We start from the raw sequence: 13,350 nt of genomic DNA, 5'->3' as shown, positions 1-13,350 counted from the left end.
GCAAAAGTAATTGCAGTTTTTGCAATTATTTTAACCTTTTAAAGCACAATTACTTTTGCACCAACCGAACAGAATGACTAGCACCTCATTCAGCATTGGAGATCTGAGAGCCACTCGGGGGAGACTTTTTGGGTGAGTGTGAGGGGACTGCCAGCTGACCCAGGCTTCTAGCTGGCAGTAGGTCTGTGGAAGGTGGCAGAGCAGCCACAGGAAGGGGCTGGACACTTTTGTTCCCCCTTGCCACCACCTCTCAGAAAGCAGGGGAGGACCTGTGAACAGAACTGCCCCACTGGTTCTCCCCCCGGCTGTGCGGCCTGGGTGCATCCCGGGACGCACTGGGCGTCCCTACTCCCACCCGACCTGGCCCGGGTACCGCAGACTCCCTTGGAAACAAAGTCCTGCTAATAGCTGAAGAACTGGTGTTGCTTTCCTTAAGCCCTGGCTCTCCCCATAAGCCAAAGAGTGGGTGGGGATGGTGGAGAAGATGGTCTACTGTCATCCTCCTGCCCCACCTGGTCCCCCAGCAGCCCCTCCATGGAAGCGAGCCTCCCCTGCAGCCTCAGCCCGGGCTGCTTGCCACTCTGTGGCCCAAGAGGAAGCACCTACTTCCTCTGAATGGGTTTCCTCATCCCCACATCCTCCTGAGGATTCTAGACAAATCAGAGCCTAGCCTCCTTACTTCATAGATGGGGAAACTGCGGCTCAGAGACGGGAAGCAATGGTTCAAAGCCACAGAGTATGTGGGTGATGGAGCTGATACTGCGGCCCAAGCGTCTGACTTCTATCTGGTCTAGTGCTGTTCCCGTTACTTCAAAAGGACAGTGAGATGGGGTGGTGCAGGTGATGAGCACTGATTTCAGAGTCAGGCAGACCTGGCTGTGAGTGCCAGCTTCAGCACCCGGTAGTGAGGGTGACCTTAGTAAGGTACAAAGCACCCTGAGTCCTTATCTGTAAACTGGGGGTGATACTAAGGTCCCACTCAAAGGATGCCTTGAGGATGATTTAGCACCATTGGCACTGCACCAGCACATAGTAGGTGTTCAACACGTGACATGTCTATGTCCCTCATCTATAGTTTCAGGGCGATAGGCCTGTTGAGGAGAGGGACCATCCCCTTTAATAGCCACCCTCTGGCCCAGAGTGGCCAGGGGAAGCCACTTAGCCTGTTCCGGAAAAGCCAGCATTGACTCTACAAGCTCAGAAAGGCCAGGGGTCAGCAGGAGCCAGACCGTGATGTCTCCAGGTCTCCCTACCTCTCCTTGTACCTGCGGTCCTCACTGGCTGTCTTGCCTCATGAACCCTACAGAAGAAAAGGCCTTGGCCTTTTGACCCTTGGGGGAAGGTAGGTGTGTGTCTGGATGTATCTGTTGAAAGAGGCTGATATCCCGGGAAGCCCCCTCGGACCTCCTGTGGGCAGTAACACCCACAGTGCTTCCCCTGAAATTCCATGCCTGGATACATTACTTCGAGCTCGACATTGCTCTGTCTAGCTTCCTCTTTTATACTCTGAGTCAGGCAGAGAGGATAAGTCTCCCAAACCCCAAATGCCCTCTGGAGCAGGAGCTTTGTGCCACGTTTCCCTGACATCTCAGCCATGTGGGTAGGTTTGGGCACGAGACAATGAAAACAAAAGGAACTCGTATCGCATGCTTAAGACACTCTGGGTACTCTGCTAGGTGCTTTCCATACAGCAATCGTTGGCTGCCAGGAGCACTACTTAGGAGCTGAGGTGCAGAAACTGAGTCTCAGAGAGTTGGACCTGCCCAAGGTCACAGAATGGGCCTGTGGCAGAGAAGGGTTAGAATCTAGGTCTGGGTAGCACTTGGCTGACTCCTTCCGGAGGGCACAGGACCATGTGGAAAGGCTCCCTAGTGTTGGGGAGGAAGCCGTGGATGGGAAGGGTCAGACTGGGAGCAGGAATCTAGGCCGTGTGGAGCTCAGGTCCCATCCTTGAGGGGAGGTGTTCATCTCTCCACTCGCCCCTCTTCTCTTCCTCCAGGCCCTTTGTGAGCAGCGCCAAGGCCAGACTCCCAGGTGGGGTGGAGGTGAGGGGGCCTGATCTTCATTCTGGCAGTGAAGCAGAGGCCTCCTGTCCTGGTTTCATCTCCCTCGGCTGGAGAAACCAAGAGGAATGACCTAGGGTACCCCAGTCCCCAACCTGGGAGGTTGGGGTCCAGAGGAGCTGTATGTGTTAGAAAGGAGGCCCTCAGGGACATGGTGTAGCTTCCTCACTGGCTGCCAGGAGCTGTGGGAGCAGGGTCGGGGAGGGGTGCAGTGGGGTGGTGGTGGCACACTCCACAGGAACCATGAGCTCCTCCTGTGTGCCAGCGCTGGCCTGGCGACTGGGGAAGGCAGACAACACGGATGGGACCAAATTAACAAGAAGGCCTTTTAGATAGTGGTAAGTATGCTAGGAAGGGAAGGGGGACAGAGTGAGGGGCAACCTTAAGTAAGGTGGCCAGGGAAGGCCACTCTGACGAAGTAGCATTTGAGCTGAGAGCTCTGCAGTGCAGAGAGACAAGTGGCTTTCCCCAGGCCACAGAGTAAATTCAGGTAGAGCCAGGCTAGGACCCATCTCTGGACTCCCATTCTAATACACTTCCTCCTTCTAGAAACATCCTTCTCTTGGATTCTGATATGGACATTGCTTCTCTGAGTCCTTGATTGGCTTGCCCTCCTCCCAGTGTTGGCTGGTCCCAGCCCGTCTCTGTCTGGAAGGTGGGCTACACCCTGATAACTCCCAAAGTGCCACCACCATCATTCACCTCTCCCCTGAGTTCCAGTGTCCTGCTTGACCTCTCTACTAGATGTCTAATACTTCTTGTGGTGGACAATGCTAAGTCGATATAATAGAGGCCTGAAACTGGAGTCGTTTAAAAATCTTCAGTTGATTGCTCTCTCATACGACAGCTCCAGGAGAAGTGTTTCAAGCTGGTAGATCACTCAGCTCCACGAGGTCATTTAGGGACCCAGAAGAACGATAGTACTGCTGTCTTTAACCTGAAGCTTTCACACTCTCTGGTTATCACTCTTTTAGCCAGTGTGAGGGGAAAACATGGAAGTCTGTGGCAGGAATTTCCTCGCAAGCAGCTGAGGTAGAAGTTGCACATGTCACTTCTGCTCCTATTCCACAGATGAGACTTTAGACATATGGCCCACCTAGCTGCAAAGGAAGCCAGAAAATGTGACTCTGGGTGGACAGCTCCAGTCTGCACCACAGTCCATCCTCTAGAAGTGACTAGGTGAGGGCTTCCCTGCCCTGGTGGTGGAGGAGGTTTTCTGGGGGTGATCCCTCATCCTGTGTCTCCCTGGTCCTTGGCTTTGCCCTTTGAGAAATTCCTCCTTGTCTGTCACTTTCCATTACCACCCAACAGGATGTTGAAAGTCTGTCCTCCTTGGGCACTTTTTTGGGCTGGTACAGTCCTAGGCTTTTGAAGTCCAGGCTTGCACATTTGTTGGTAAGAACAATTCCTTTAAAAACTTAGTCGGCTTCAGGTCTGCCCACTTCTAGTCAGTTTCCTATCCAGTAACTGCACCCAAAGTTCCTTTCTTGACAGAGTTATTAAGTCTGTCTGCCTTGCCCAACCCATCTCTTTCTCTCTTATTTTAAATGAAATTACCCTAAGGACATCTGAAATAATAGGCTTGGATGACAAGGCAACACCCCCACGATACTTTGACACAGGGGCGATCCCTTTGTTTGGCTTAATGTTTGGCCTAATAGACAGGCTTTGAGAAAGGCTCTGAGCCATGACAGTCGATCTCCTGTTCTTTGTACAACACCAGTGGGCATCATCCCTGAGGACCTCAGTTTTCTGGACTCTGTTTATCTGTCCCTCTAGTCTTGCAAACTAGCCAATCTCTTTCTTGTAATATCTTACTAAAAGCAGCATAGAACAGCCAACATGCAAATGTTTTTGGCTCTTTCCAACCATTTTTCTAGAATTATAGGCTCAGTAAGCATCTGTTTTCCAAATTATCACGGGTAATATTTTTAATAAATGTTTTGTTACAGCATAACAAGGGTCACCAGATCCCCATTCTCCAATATTCGTTTCCATATTGCTCACCACCCATTGGCTAAGCCGATGCCACACAGTTTAGGATTTTTATACATGGCAGCTTCCCATTCCTGATACCGATTTCTGAGTACAGTCATGTGCCACATAACAACGTTTCAGTCAGTGAAGGACCTATAGGACAGTGTTCCTGTAAGATAATGGAGCTGAAAAATTCCTGTCACCTGCTGACGTCGTAGCCATCATAACGTTGGAGTGCCTACACGTTCCTCACGTGTTTGTGGTGATGCTGGTGTAAACAAACCTGCTGTGCTGCCAGTCATATGAAATTACAGCACATGCAATTGTGTGCAGTACATAGTACTTGTTAATGATAATAGACTACATTACTGGTTTATGTATTTACTATATTACACTTTAAAAATCATTATTTTAGTGTATTCTTTATATATATAAAGTTTGCTGTAAACAGGATTCCCTGTTACACCGGCAGCCGTCCCCTACATCTCTTGTTTACTCTGTCTCTTGATCGCATCATTTTCTCTTGTGCTGATTTAATCCCGTGTTGTTTTGCACAGTAACATGCTGCACAGGCCTGCAGCCCAGGAGCAATAGGCTCCACCACACAGCCTAGGTGTGCAGGAGGCTGGACCATCCAGGCGTGTGTAAGGTAAGTGCACGCTCTGATGTTGGCATGGCGACAGAACCACCTAACCACACATTTCTCAGAATGCATCCCCGTTGTTAAGCGGCACATGACTATGTTGCCAAGCTGCTGTTAAAAGGAACTCCAAACTACAGTGGCCTTAAGATTATAGAAATTAATTTTTCTCTCACATAATCTAGTTCTGATATGAGCATTTCAGGCCTCACCACAGTGGGTAGTGGATTTTAATGGATAGCCAGAGGGCTCCGCAATGGCTCTCCCCTCCCCATAACTTTTCTTCCCCATAACTTTCTCCTTCAGTCAGTGGCACCACATCTAACACTTGCTCAGGCTGAATACATAAAAGTCAGGCCTTGATTCCGTAACACCCCTCTCCCACCCTCCCACTCCCGCCGTCTAATCTGTCAGGAAATCCTCTCAGTTTTACCTTCAGGCAAATCCCAAATCTGACTATTTCACTATATCTCCATTGTCTTCACTCTAATCCAAGTTTTCAGTGTCTTGCATCTGGAATCAGGGAATAATCTTCCAAGCGGACTCCCTGCCTTTCCCCCCTAGTCCTTTTTCCTGTGTATGCTCTACACGGCAGCCACAGTGAGCTTTTAAAAAAGATAAACTGAAGCATGTAGTTCCTCTGCTCAAAACCCTCCAGGGCCTTTCCATTGCTCTTAGAATCAAATGCTGTCTCCTTAATACGGCTGGCAAGGCCTTCTGTGACTGTCCCTGCTCCTCATGCCTCTTACCTCTCTGCTTTAGCCCCCACGGACTTCCTTGATATTCCTGAATAAGCCAAACTTGTTCCTGATTTAGGGCATTTTCACTAGGATTCCATCTACCTGAAACACTCTCCTCCCAGGTGGGCATACGCTGGTTCCTTCCTTGTCCTTCACAGGGCAAATGGATTTAGTGTAGTGGATAAGAGGGAAGACTTAGGAGCTAAGTCACCTGGGTTTGAATCTCAGCTCTGCTGCTCGCTGACCTTGCTTGGGACTAGTTGTTTAGCTTCTCTGTGCTTTGGTTTTCCTATCTGTAAATGATAATAAAAGTACTTGCTACCCAGGGTTGTGAGAGGATTAAATACAATGGTTAACACATTAAATGAGTTAATGCATAACAAGTACCTCAGAGCATGGCACATATTAAGCACTTTGTGATGCTATCCATTATTGTCCTTCAGCTGTCACCTTAAATATCACCCACTCTGAGAAGCCTTTCCTGACCATCCCCTCTGCATGTCACCCCCTATCACACCACCCACAGCACATGTTCTTGTTTCTGGCTTTGTCTTTCCCTCCCACAAGAATGTAACTTCCCTGAGGGCAGGATCTTTCCTGGGCTGGTACACTGTAGGTTCTCAACTCTTTGTTGAATGGCTATAGAGAGAACTGGGGCCAAATCCCATCAATTCTCTCCTTTCCCAGTGACTCTGGCTGGGGCCTTCAGGCCCTCGGCAGCACTTCAGGACAATGCTCATAGTTTCCTCTTGGGAGTTGGGCACCCAGCAGAGGACTTACTCTAAGAAGCCCCCAGGGCGCTGGTGGGTATCATCCCTTAGCAGGGGACTGCAGAGTATGACTCTGGAGGTGGCCCCACTGGGTCCATCAGTTACTTATCCTCTCTGTGCCTCCATTTTCTTATGTGTAAAATTGGGAGAATACCGATTACCTCACAGGGCTGTTAGGAAAATTAAGCAGGATAATATATGTAAAGCAAAGCGCACTGGCTGCCTTGGAGTACAACTCTCCAGATGGTAATTGTTGTTGTTGTTGTTGTTAGTGCCATATCCAAGTGTCATTATTCTGAGCGTGAATGGGGGTGCCCACGGGACTTGGTGGGGTTGGGGTAGTGAGGAGACAAACACAGAGAAGCCATTTAGGGAAGAGAAGAACTGGAATGGAATAATCGGTTGTGTTTGTCTCCGCGCGCTCGCGTGTGTGGGGGAGGTGTGTGGGGGGGGAAGGGGGGAGGTGGCAGGATCCAGACCCAACTCTTCCTTCGAGCTCAGTTCTGAGAGCCGGGCGCCCTGACGCTCCCGCTGCAAGGACAGCCTGGAGCTGCTTCCACACGCCCCTCCCCCCTCCACGCACACACCAGGCAGAGCCCACGGCGTTCAGAGTGTGCGCCTCAGAGATTAGGGGCCGGAGGAGGAGAAATCTATGCCCCCGCACCGCGGTTCGCACAGTTAGGGATCCCAGAACGGACAGTGACATCCCCGGAGCCCTGCTCCCCGCCGCCCCTGCCTCGTGGCGTGCTCGGGAGCCTCGGATGCTCCCGGAACTCCCGCGGGCGGGGCCTGCCTTCCGGAGCCGGGTTGGTGGGGGGCGGGCGGCGCAGGGGGGGGAAGGGCTGTTACTTTCCCAGAGTGGCGGGGCGACGTCAGGCGGAAGGGCGCGGGGCGCGCACGCTTTAAATGGTGTTCGCTGTCATCCGAGCTCGCAGGCGTGTGGGCAGGAGCGGGCTATATAAGCGGGGGTCTGGACGCCGCGGGGCAGACGGCCACGGCGTCGGCAGCGAGCACCTCCGGTGGCAGAGCGGAGCCGCGCCCCCGGAGCCGGAGCCCCGCGCGTCCCCACGGGCCCAGCTGCCCGCCCTCCCCAGGAGCGCCGACCTGGCCCGCGAGGGCCGCTGCCACCCCCCAGCAGATTTGGATCCCCCGACCGGACAGCCCCAGGCTGCTGCCCCCCGGGGGACCCCGGCGCAGCGGCCGTCCCCGGAGAGCCCCGCAGCCCCCCCGCCGGGCTGCGAAGACCCCGGCAGCGCCATGGCGGCGGCCAAGCCCGGCGAGCTGATGGGCATCTGCTCCAGCTACCAGGCGGTGATGCCGCACTTCGTGTGCCTGGCGGACGAATTCCCGCAGCCGGTTCGGCCCGCCAAGCTGACAAAGGGCAAGGGCCGGCTGCGGCGGCCGCGCCAGTCCCGCTTCAAGACGCAGCCCGTGACCTTCGATGAGATCCAGGAGGTGGAGGAGGAGGGGGTGTCCCCCATGGAAGAGGAGAAGGCCAAGAAGTCTTTCCTACAGAGCCTGGAGTGCCTGCGCCGCAGCACGCAGAGCCTGTCGCTGCAGAGAGAGCAGCTCAGCAGCTGCAAACTGAGGAACAGCCTGGACTCCAGCGACTCGGACTCGGCCCTGTAGGGGCGCCGCCCGCAACAGGGACTCGCGCGTCTCCGCGCCCGCCGGGGACAACGTGCGACCTCGAGGTGGCCCGCGTCCCAGGGGCCCCTGAGGACCCGAGACCGGGGGCCCTCGCGCGCGCGCTGGGATTCTCGCCCGGCCGCGAACTGCTCTGTGCGCCCGCCCGGCGCCGCGCTCGCCCTGGATTCCCGCGTGCGCGCAGGGGCACCAGGGAGGGGGCCGCTTTCTTTGCCCTTGTAAATGTTTATTTTTTAACTCTTCCTATTACAAACTCTGCTGTGACTGTGTGCGAGAGAGAGGGCGCGCCGGCTCTGAGTCGCCCGCTTCTTCGGGGCTGGAGAGCTGCTCCGCGCCCTTGTCCGATGGTTCGCAACTCCGACTTGCACACCGCCCCACCACCGTGCCCCCCAGCGCACAACCGTTCACACTCACGCCAACACACTGTCGCTGAACACTTTTATAATTGTTAGGCGCGGCGGATGGGACTTGGGGCACAGCGCAGCTCCTGCTGCGACCCGAGGATTGATATTTATTTTTGCATTACGATGGCTGACTGCGTTTATTTAACGATCTTTTTATCTGGATATGTCTGAGCCTCCCAAACGGAGACAAATAAAGTCAATATATTTGCACAGTGCTTTTCTCCAGGCTCTTGATTTCTTGAAGCAAGACTGGGGGAGGTGGGGAAAGAATGTGAATGGAATGGGAAGCTAGGGATCCCGGAGTGGAGGTAAATCCGCAAGCTTCAGTCACTGGACCGAGGTCACGTCCCTGGTGCCCGGGCCCGTTGCCGGCCTCCTCAAGTTGAGCCACACCAGGCTCAGGGCGCTCCTGCCTCCCTGGTCTGTTCCCCATCGCTGGCGTCCAGGATGGAGTGAAGCCGCTTGTGAGGCTAAGGTCTGCCCTGTGAGGACGGAGGAGAACACCCTCCTCGGGTCAGTTGACCGCTCAGGGAGGCTGGGTCAGGGTCGTCGCCCGTCACACCTCCGGCAGAAGACCCCACTCACTCGCGCGCGCTCCTGGCAGCGGGTGGGGAGATGCCCGAGTTAGCAGTGGGAGATTCAAGCTGGTAGGACCCGAGGGAGGACTGGAAGCCCGCCCGAGCTGGGTGAGATTGTGGGTGCGACCTCACTGTCGTGTGCAGGGGAGGGCCCGAGCCCCCTGCACTGACCCAAAGGAGTGTCAGGCAACCCTTTGCGGTGGGAGCAAGTAGCCCTTGTTTTCATCGCCTTGTCCAGCCCTTCTCTATGCTCTCTTCAGGGTTCTGCAAAGAGGGTGGGGCATATCTTTGGTCAGAGCCTGAAGGGTGCTTGGGTACTACCGAGTCTCCCCACCCCTTCATTTACAGATGAGAAAACCTAGCAGGTAAGGAAATGTCACATAGAGAGTCGTGTGGGAGGCGCAGCCAGCCCTCCTGACTGCGTCCAGTTCTCCTTCCATCACATGAGTCCAGTGCTTTACAGCAGCTGCCCACACCCCTTTTCTGCCTTAAACTCTCTGGGTTAGCAGTGTAACAGTGCCACGTGGCAGCAGATGGTGATGGGATAATAAACAACATTCGGTTGAGGAGGGCAGGACCCCCACATTTGGGGCCCCTACCGGTCCACTCTCCAGGATTACTCCAGAGTGGACCCGGTGCCTGGCTTAGTTCAAAGAGGCACAGAGAGCTTGGGTGCTTTTCCTACTCCTCTCTCCAGGTTGCCCTATTTCTGTGCTGCAGTGCCCTCTGGTGGTGGGGGCTGGTGCTCAGCTCAGCCCCCCAGGGGATCTGAAATGCCTTTTAGTCTTCACACTGCACCTCTCCCAGCCCTGGGCTCTGCAGAAAACCCCAGAGAGCAGAGGAAATTAAACAGAAACAAAAATAGAACCTACAGAGCCTGAAAGAATGTCCTTCTCACTGGCTCAGAGAGAGGAGGACTGGCTCCGGGCCTTGGAGCCTGGGATCTTTGGTGCTACCCTAGTCGCTGGGCACATGCTGGCCATTGCAGCCCCCACGAGGTCAGTCCCACTGTGATGGGGACTTATGACAGAAGGCTCTTACTTGGCAGCTGTGGGTGGCTGCTTTGATTCCAGGCTCTGCCATGGCTAGGCTGGTTGAACTCCTTGGTGTGGGAGGAGAGTGGCCAAAGCGCTGAATCCCCACACTCCTATTCTTTACTCTCATCCTGCTTCCCCACCCCCATCTTATTTTACATCTTTAGTAGTAGCTCCTGTTTCTACTCTTTAAGAGCTGGTGTCCCAAACCTTCCTGGTGGGTGTCACGCACTGCAGGGCTGAGATTCTGGCTCAGGCATCTCTCCTCTTGGTACCACACCCCTGCCTTGGTACCACACACCCTTTTTCCCACTAGAAAGCCCCCTTCTCTGATCTGCCTTCAGCCCCTTCCCCAATATCCCTAACCCCCAATATCTGGGGGTTGTGGTAGGGACCACATCCTGTCACTCCAGTTCCTGCTCAGCCACTGGCAGGGCCCAGCCCTGAGTCGGTATGTTTGTTGGATTAAAATGAGTGCGGCGGCAGTGAGGAAGATTGGTGTTCATCTTGCCTACTTCCTGGTTTGTTTTTAAATTATTTTATTCAATAGATGCTCCACATTTAATTAAGCCAATTCCCCACTCTAATATAAAAGTCATATCCTATGTGTCCCAGTTTCTTCGTTTTGCCTGTAATTGGCAGCTAGTTGTAAGGGTTGGATATAGAAAGAAGTTTAGAAGAGGCAGTTATGTGGACAGAGAGGGGCTGAGCGATGGAGGGGGAGGTTGGGATGCTGCAGCATTAGGGACAGCAGGCTGGTCTGGGGTGCTCTCTGGTGCTGAACATTTCTGCCCTGCACAGAGGAGGAAGAAAGGGACATGGGAGAGGGCTCCTCTGAGGTCCCTATGGAACTGCCGGGGCTCAGCTCTTCCCTGTGACTTGAAGGCATTCCAAGGCAGTACACAGCTCCAAGGAGGCAGCTGGGCTGGGCTGGGAGGCCAAATGGTGGAAGAAGGAGAGACATGGGTTGTGGGAGCAAGAGAGCCTGAAAACTAGAAAGATGGAGAGGAATGTGACCCTGGGGGAGACAGGAAAACTCAGATCATGGAGAGATGGGGAAATAACAGAGAGAGTCAGGAGCCAGAAAATGTCAAGTGACCAAGACGAATAAGGGACACCCTTAGAGAGAGAAAGGAGTCCATAGAGAGCAGGAAGGAGGGAAGGCGAGACAGAAAGTGCTCTGGAGAATGGGCATTGGAGGAGAGAGAAAATCCGAGTGAGAGTGTCTCCCCAGGAGTTGCAGAGCTGGCACGTGCCTGGGGTGGGTAGGAGCCGGCCCAGCTGTCTTTGGGATTTACAGGCAGCTGGGATTTGCTCGAGGAGACGCCTCCTTCCTTCCTTAACCCGTCTGGGCCCCAGCCCACAGTCTTAGCTTGGGTGACCAGCTTTCAAACAAGCTGGATCCCAAAGGACATAACAAGTGGCGTGGCAGCCCTGGCCAGCAGCCTCTTCTAAATATTTCTCTTTGGCCCAGGGGGAGCTATTTATCAGGGTGCTTCTTGGACTGTTTGGAAAGCCAGCTTGGCCTCTATTGCCTAGTGTGTGCCAAATCTGGTCACACAGGGAAGGGCAGTCTGTGGTCCCAGGGAATAGGGTCAGCCGTGGACTTGAGCATCATCTCTCAGGAAGCACATTTGGGTGGACTGTAGGTCTACTGGGCTCTGACAAGATGGAGAGGGGATAAACACCACCATTTAGTGAGCACGCCTATGGGTATTCTGCTTTCATCCTGATAATGTTTCCCAGGCATTTTACAGATGAGAAACTGAGAATCAGAGGGGTTACTTGTCTTGCCCAATGCCACATAGCTCGTCAGTGGTGAGCTGGGTTACAACCCAGTATATATATATATATATATATATATATATATATATATATATATGTATATTTATATATATTTATTTATATTTAAATTCAAAGCCTATCCTCTTTCTTGACTAAGACCCCCTGGTCTTACTGTAATCCCCATGGTAGGCCTGAGAGGGCCTTGCAGACCTCCCGTTTCAGGGGGTATAACTGACCAGAACAGAGCAGTTCTGGCTTTGAAATCCATCCCAGGCCCCCCGTGGGTTGTTGCCCACCAATGGCTGTGTGCACTGTTCCTGGGAGACATGAGATTTCTTCATTGGTGGACTTTGGCTGGAGGATTTCCCCATGGCTCTGCTGAAGCTTTGTTAACCTGCAGGCCATCTCTCCCGTCTCCTTCTCTCAGGGTCCCTCTCTGTTTCATTTCACACAGGCACGTCTCATGAAATGCTTGCACGCTTAATCCCACCTTGGCATCTGCTTCTCAGAGAACCTGGGCTGGCACACCTTTCCATCTCCTAGGAGGTAGCTGGTGCCACCGTGCAGCTCCTTCAGGTGCCTACTGGCACAGGGGAGAATGATGGGCATCACTTTAGACAGGACTGTGGGCACATGGCAAAGTTACCAAACAAACGTGTTATGCTGGTCTGCTGGCCCTGTGTCCTGGAGGGGGAATACGCTCGCCGTGGCCTGTGTGTGGGGTAAGCGACTCCCACATTGACAGTTGTCCTCTCAGCCTATCCTCAAGGCCACAGGACTCATAACGACTGCCTGCCCGGTCAGCTCCCAGGCCCATGTTGGAGACTGCTAATTGTCCACCAGCATTGACTTAGCCATTCCTCCAGGGCACACAGCTAGATTCTGTGTCCCAGATGCTCTTGGACTTACGAGGTCTGACAATTAAGTTCACCAACTTGTTGCAACGATGTTGCTGACCTTTTTTAATATCAGAGAGATTTGTTATGAATTTGTACCAACTGGACAGTTAACCAAGTTTACTATTTGGAAGTGCTGAAAAGGCTGCATGAAAAAGTTAGACGACCTGAACTTTTCGCCAACAATTCCTGGCTCTTGCATCACGACAATGCACCAGCTCACACGGCACTGTCTGTGAGGGAGGTTTTAGCCAATAAACAAATAACTGTATTGGAACACCCTCCCTACTCACCTGATCTGGCCCCCAATGACTTCTTTCTTTACCTGAAGATAAAGGAAATATTGAAAGGAAGACATTTTGATGACATTCAGGACATCAAGGGTAATACAACGACAGCTCTGAAAAAGAGTTCCAAAATTGCTTTGAAAGATGGACTAGGCACTGTCATTGGTACATAGCTTCCCAAGGGGATTACTTCGAAGGTGACCGTAGTGATATGCAGCAATAAGGGATGTAGTACATTTCCTAGGATGAGTTCGCGATCTTAATTGTCCTAGTAGGTCTATTGATGATTAAGTTTTTGCCAATGGCTAGGGTTTCCAGGTGGGAATTTCTGCCTGTTCTCAGGAATTTTTTTCACTTTCCCGTTCCCGAATCCCGAGAAAAGTTGGTCAGGAAATCGGGAAAATCGGCTCCTTGAACCCAGTAATACCTACAATGGGAAATAAACATACTACTCACAATGTATCTCTTAGACATTTTTCCTATTAATCGCTAGGGTTTCCGGGCAGGAATTCCTGCCCATTCTCAGGAA

General features: G+C 52.9%; 2 protein-coding genes across 2 annotated transcripts in view; both read left to right on the top strand.

Moving 5' to 3' along the window:
* ALKBH3 (alkB homolog 3, alpha-ketoglutarate dependent dioxygenase) overlaps positions 1-13,350 on the top strand; it is a 138,142-nt gene that overhangs the window by 50,956 nt on the left and 73,836 nt on the right. The window lies entirely within an intron of this gene.
* LOC308503720 (uncharacterized protein C11orf96) lies at positions 6,686-8,453 on the top strand. Its single transcript, XM_081063327.1, has one exon. It carries the CDS (start codon positions 7,097-7,099, stop codon positions 7,817-7,819), a length of 723 nt encoding a protein of 240 aa, XP_080919453.1. The 5' UTR covers positions 6,686-7,096; the 3' UTR covers positions 7,820-8,453.

The sequence above is a fragment of the Rhinolophus hipposideros genome, assembly GCF_964194185.1.
Source record: "Rhinolophus hipposideros genome assembly, chromosome: 10".
In the NCBI taxonomy this organism is placed as follows: domain Eukaryota; kingdom Metazoa; phylum Chordata; class Mammalia; order Chiroptera; family Rhinolophidae; genus Rhinolophus; species Rhinolophus hipposideros.
This window is presented reverse-complemented; position numbering and strand designations above follow the sequence as displayed.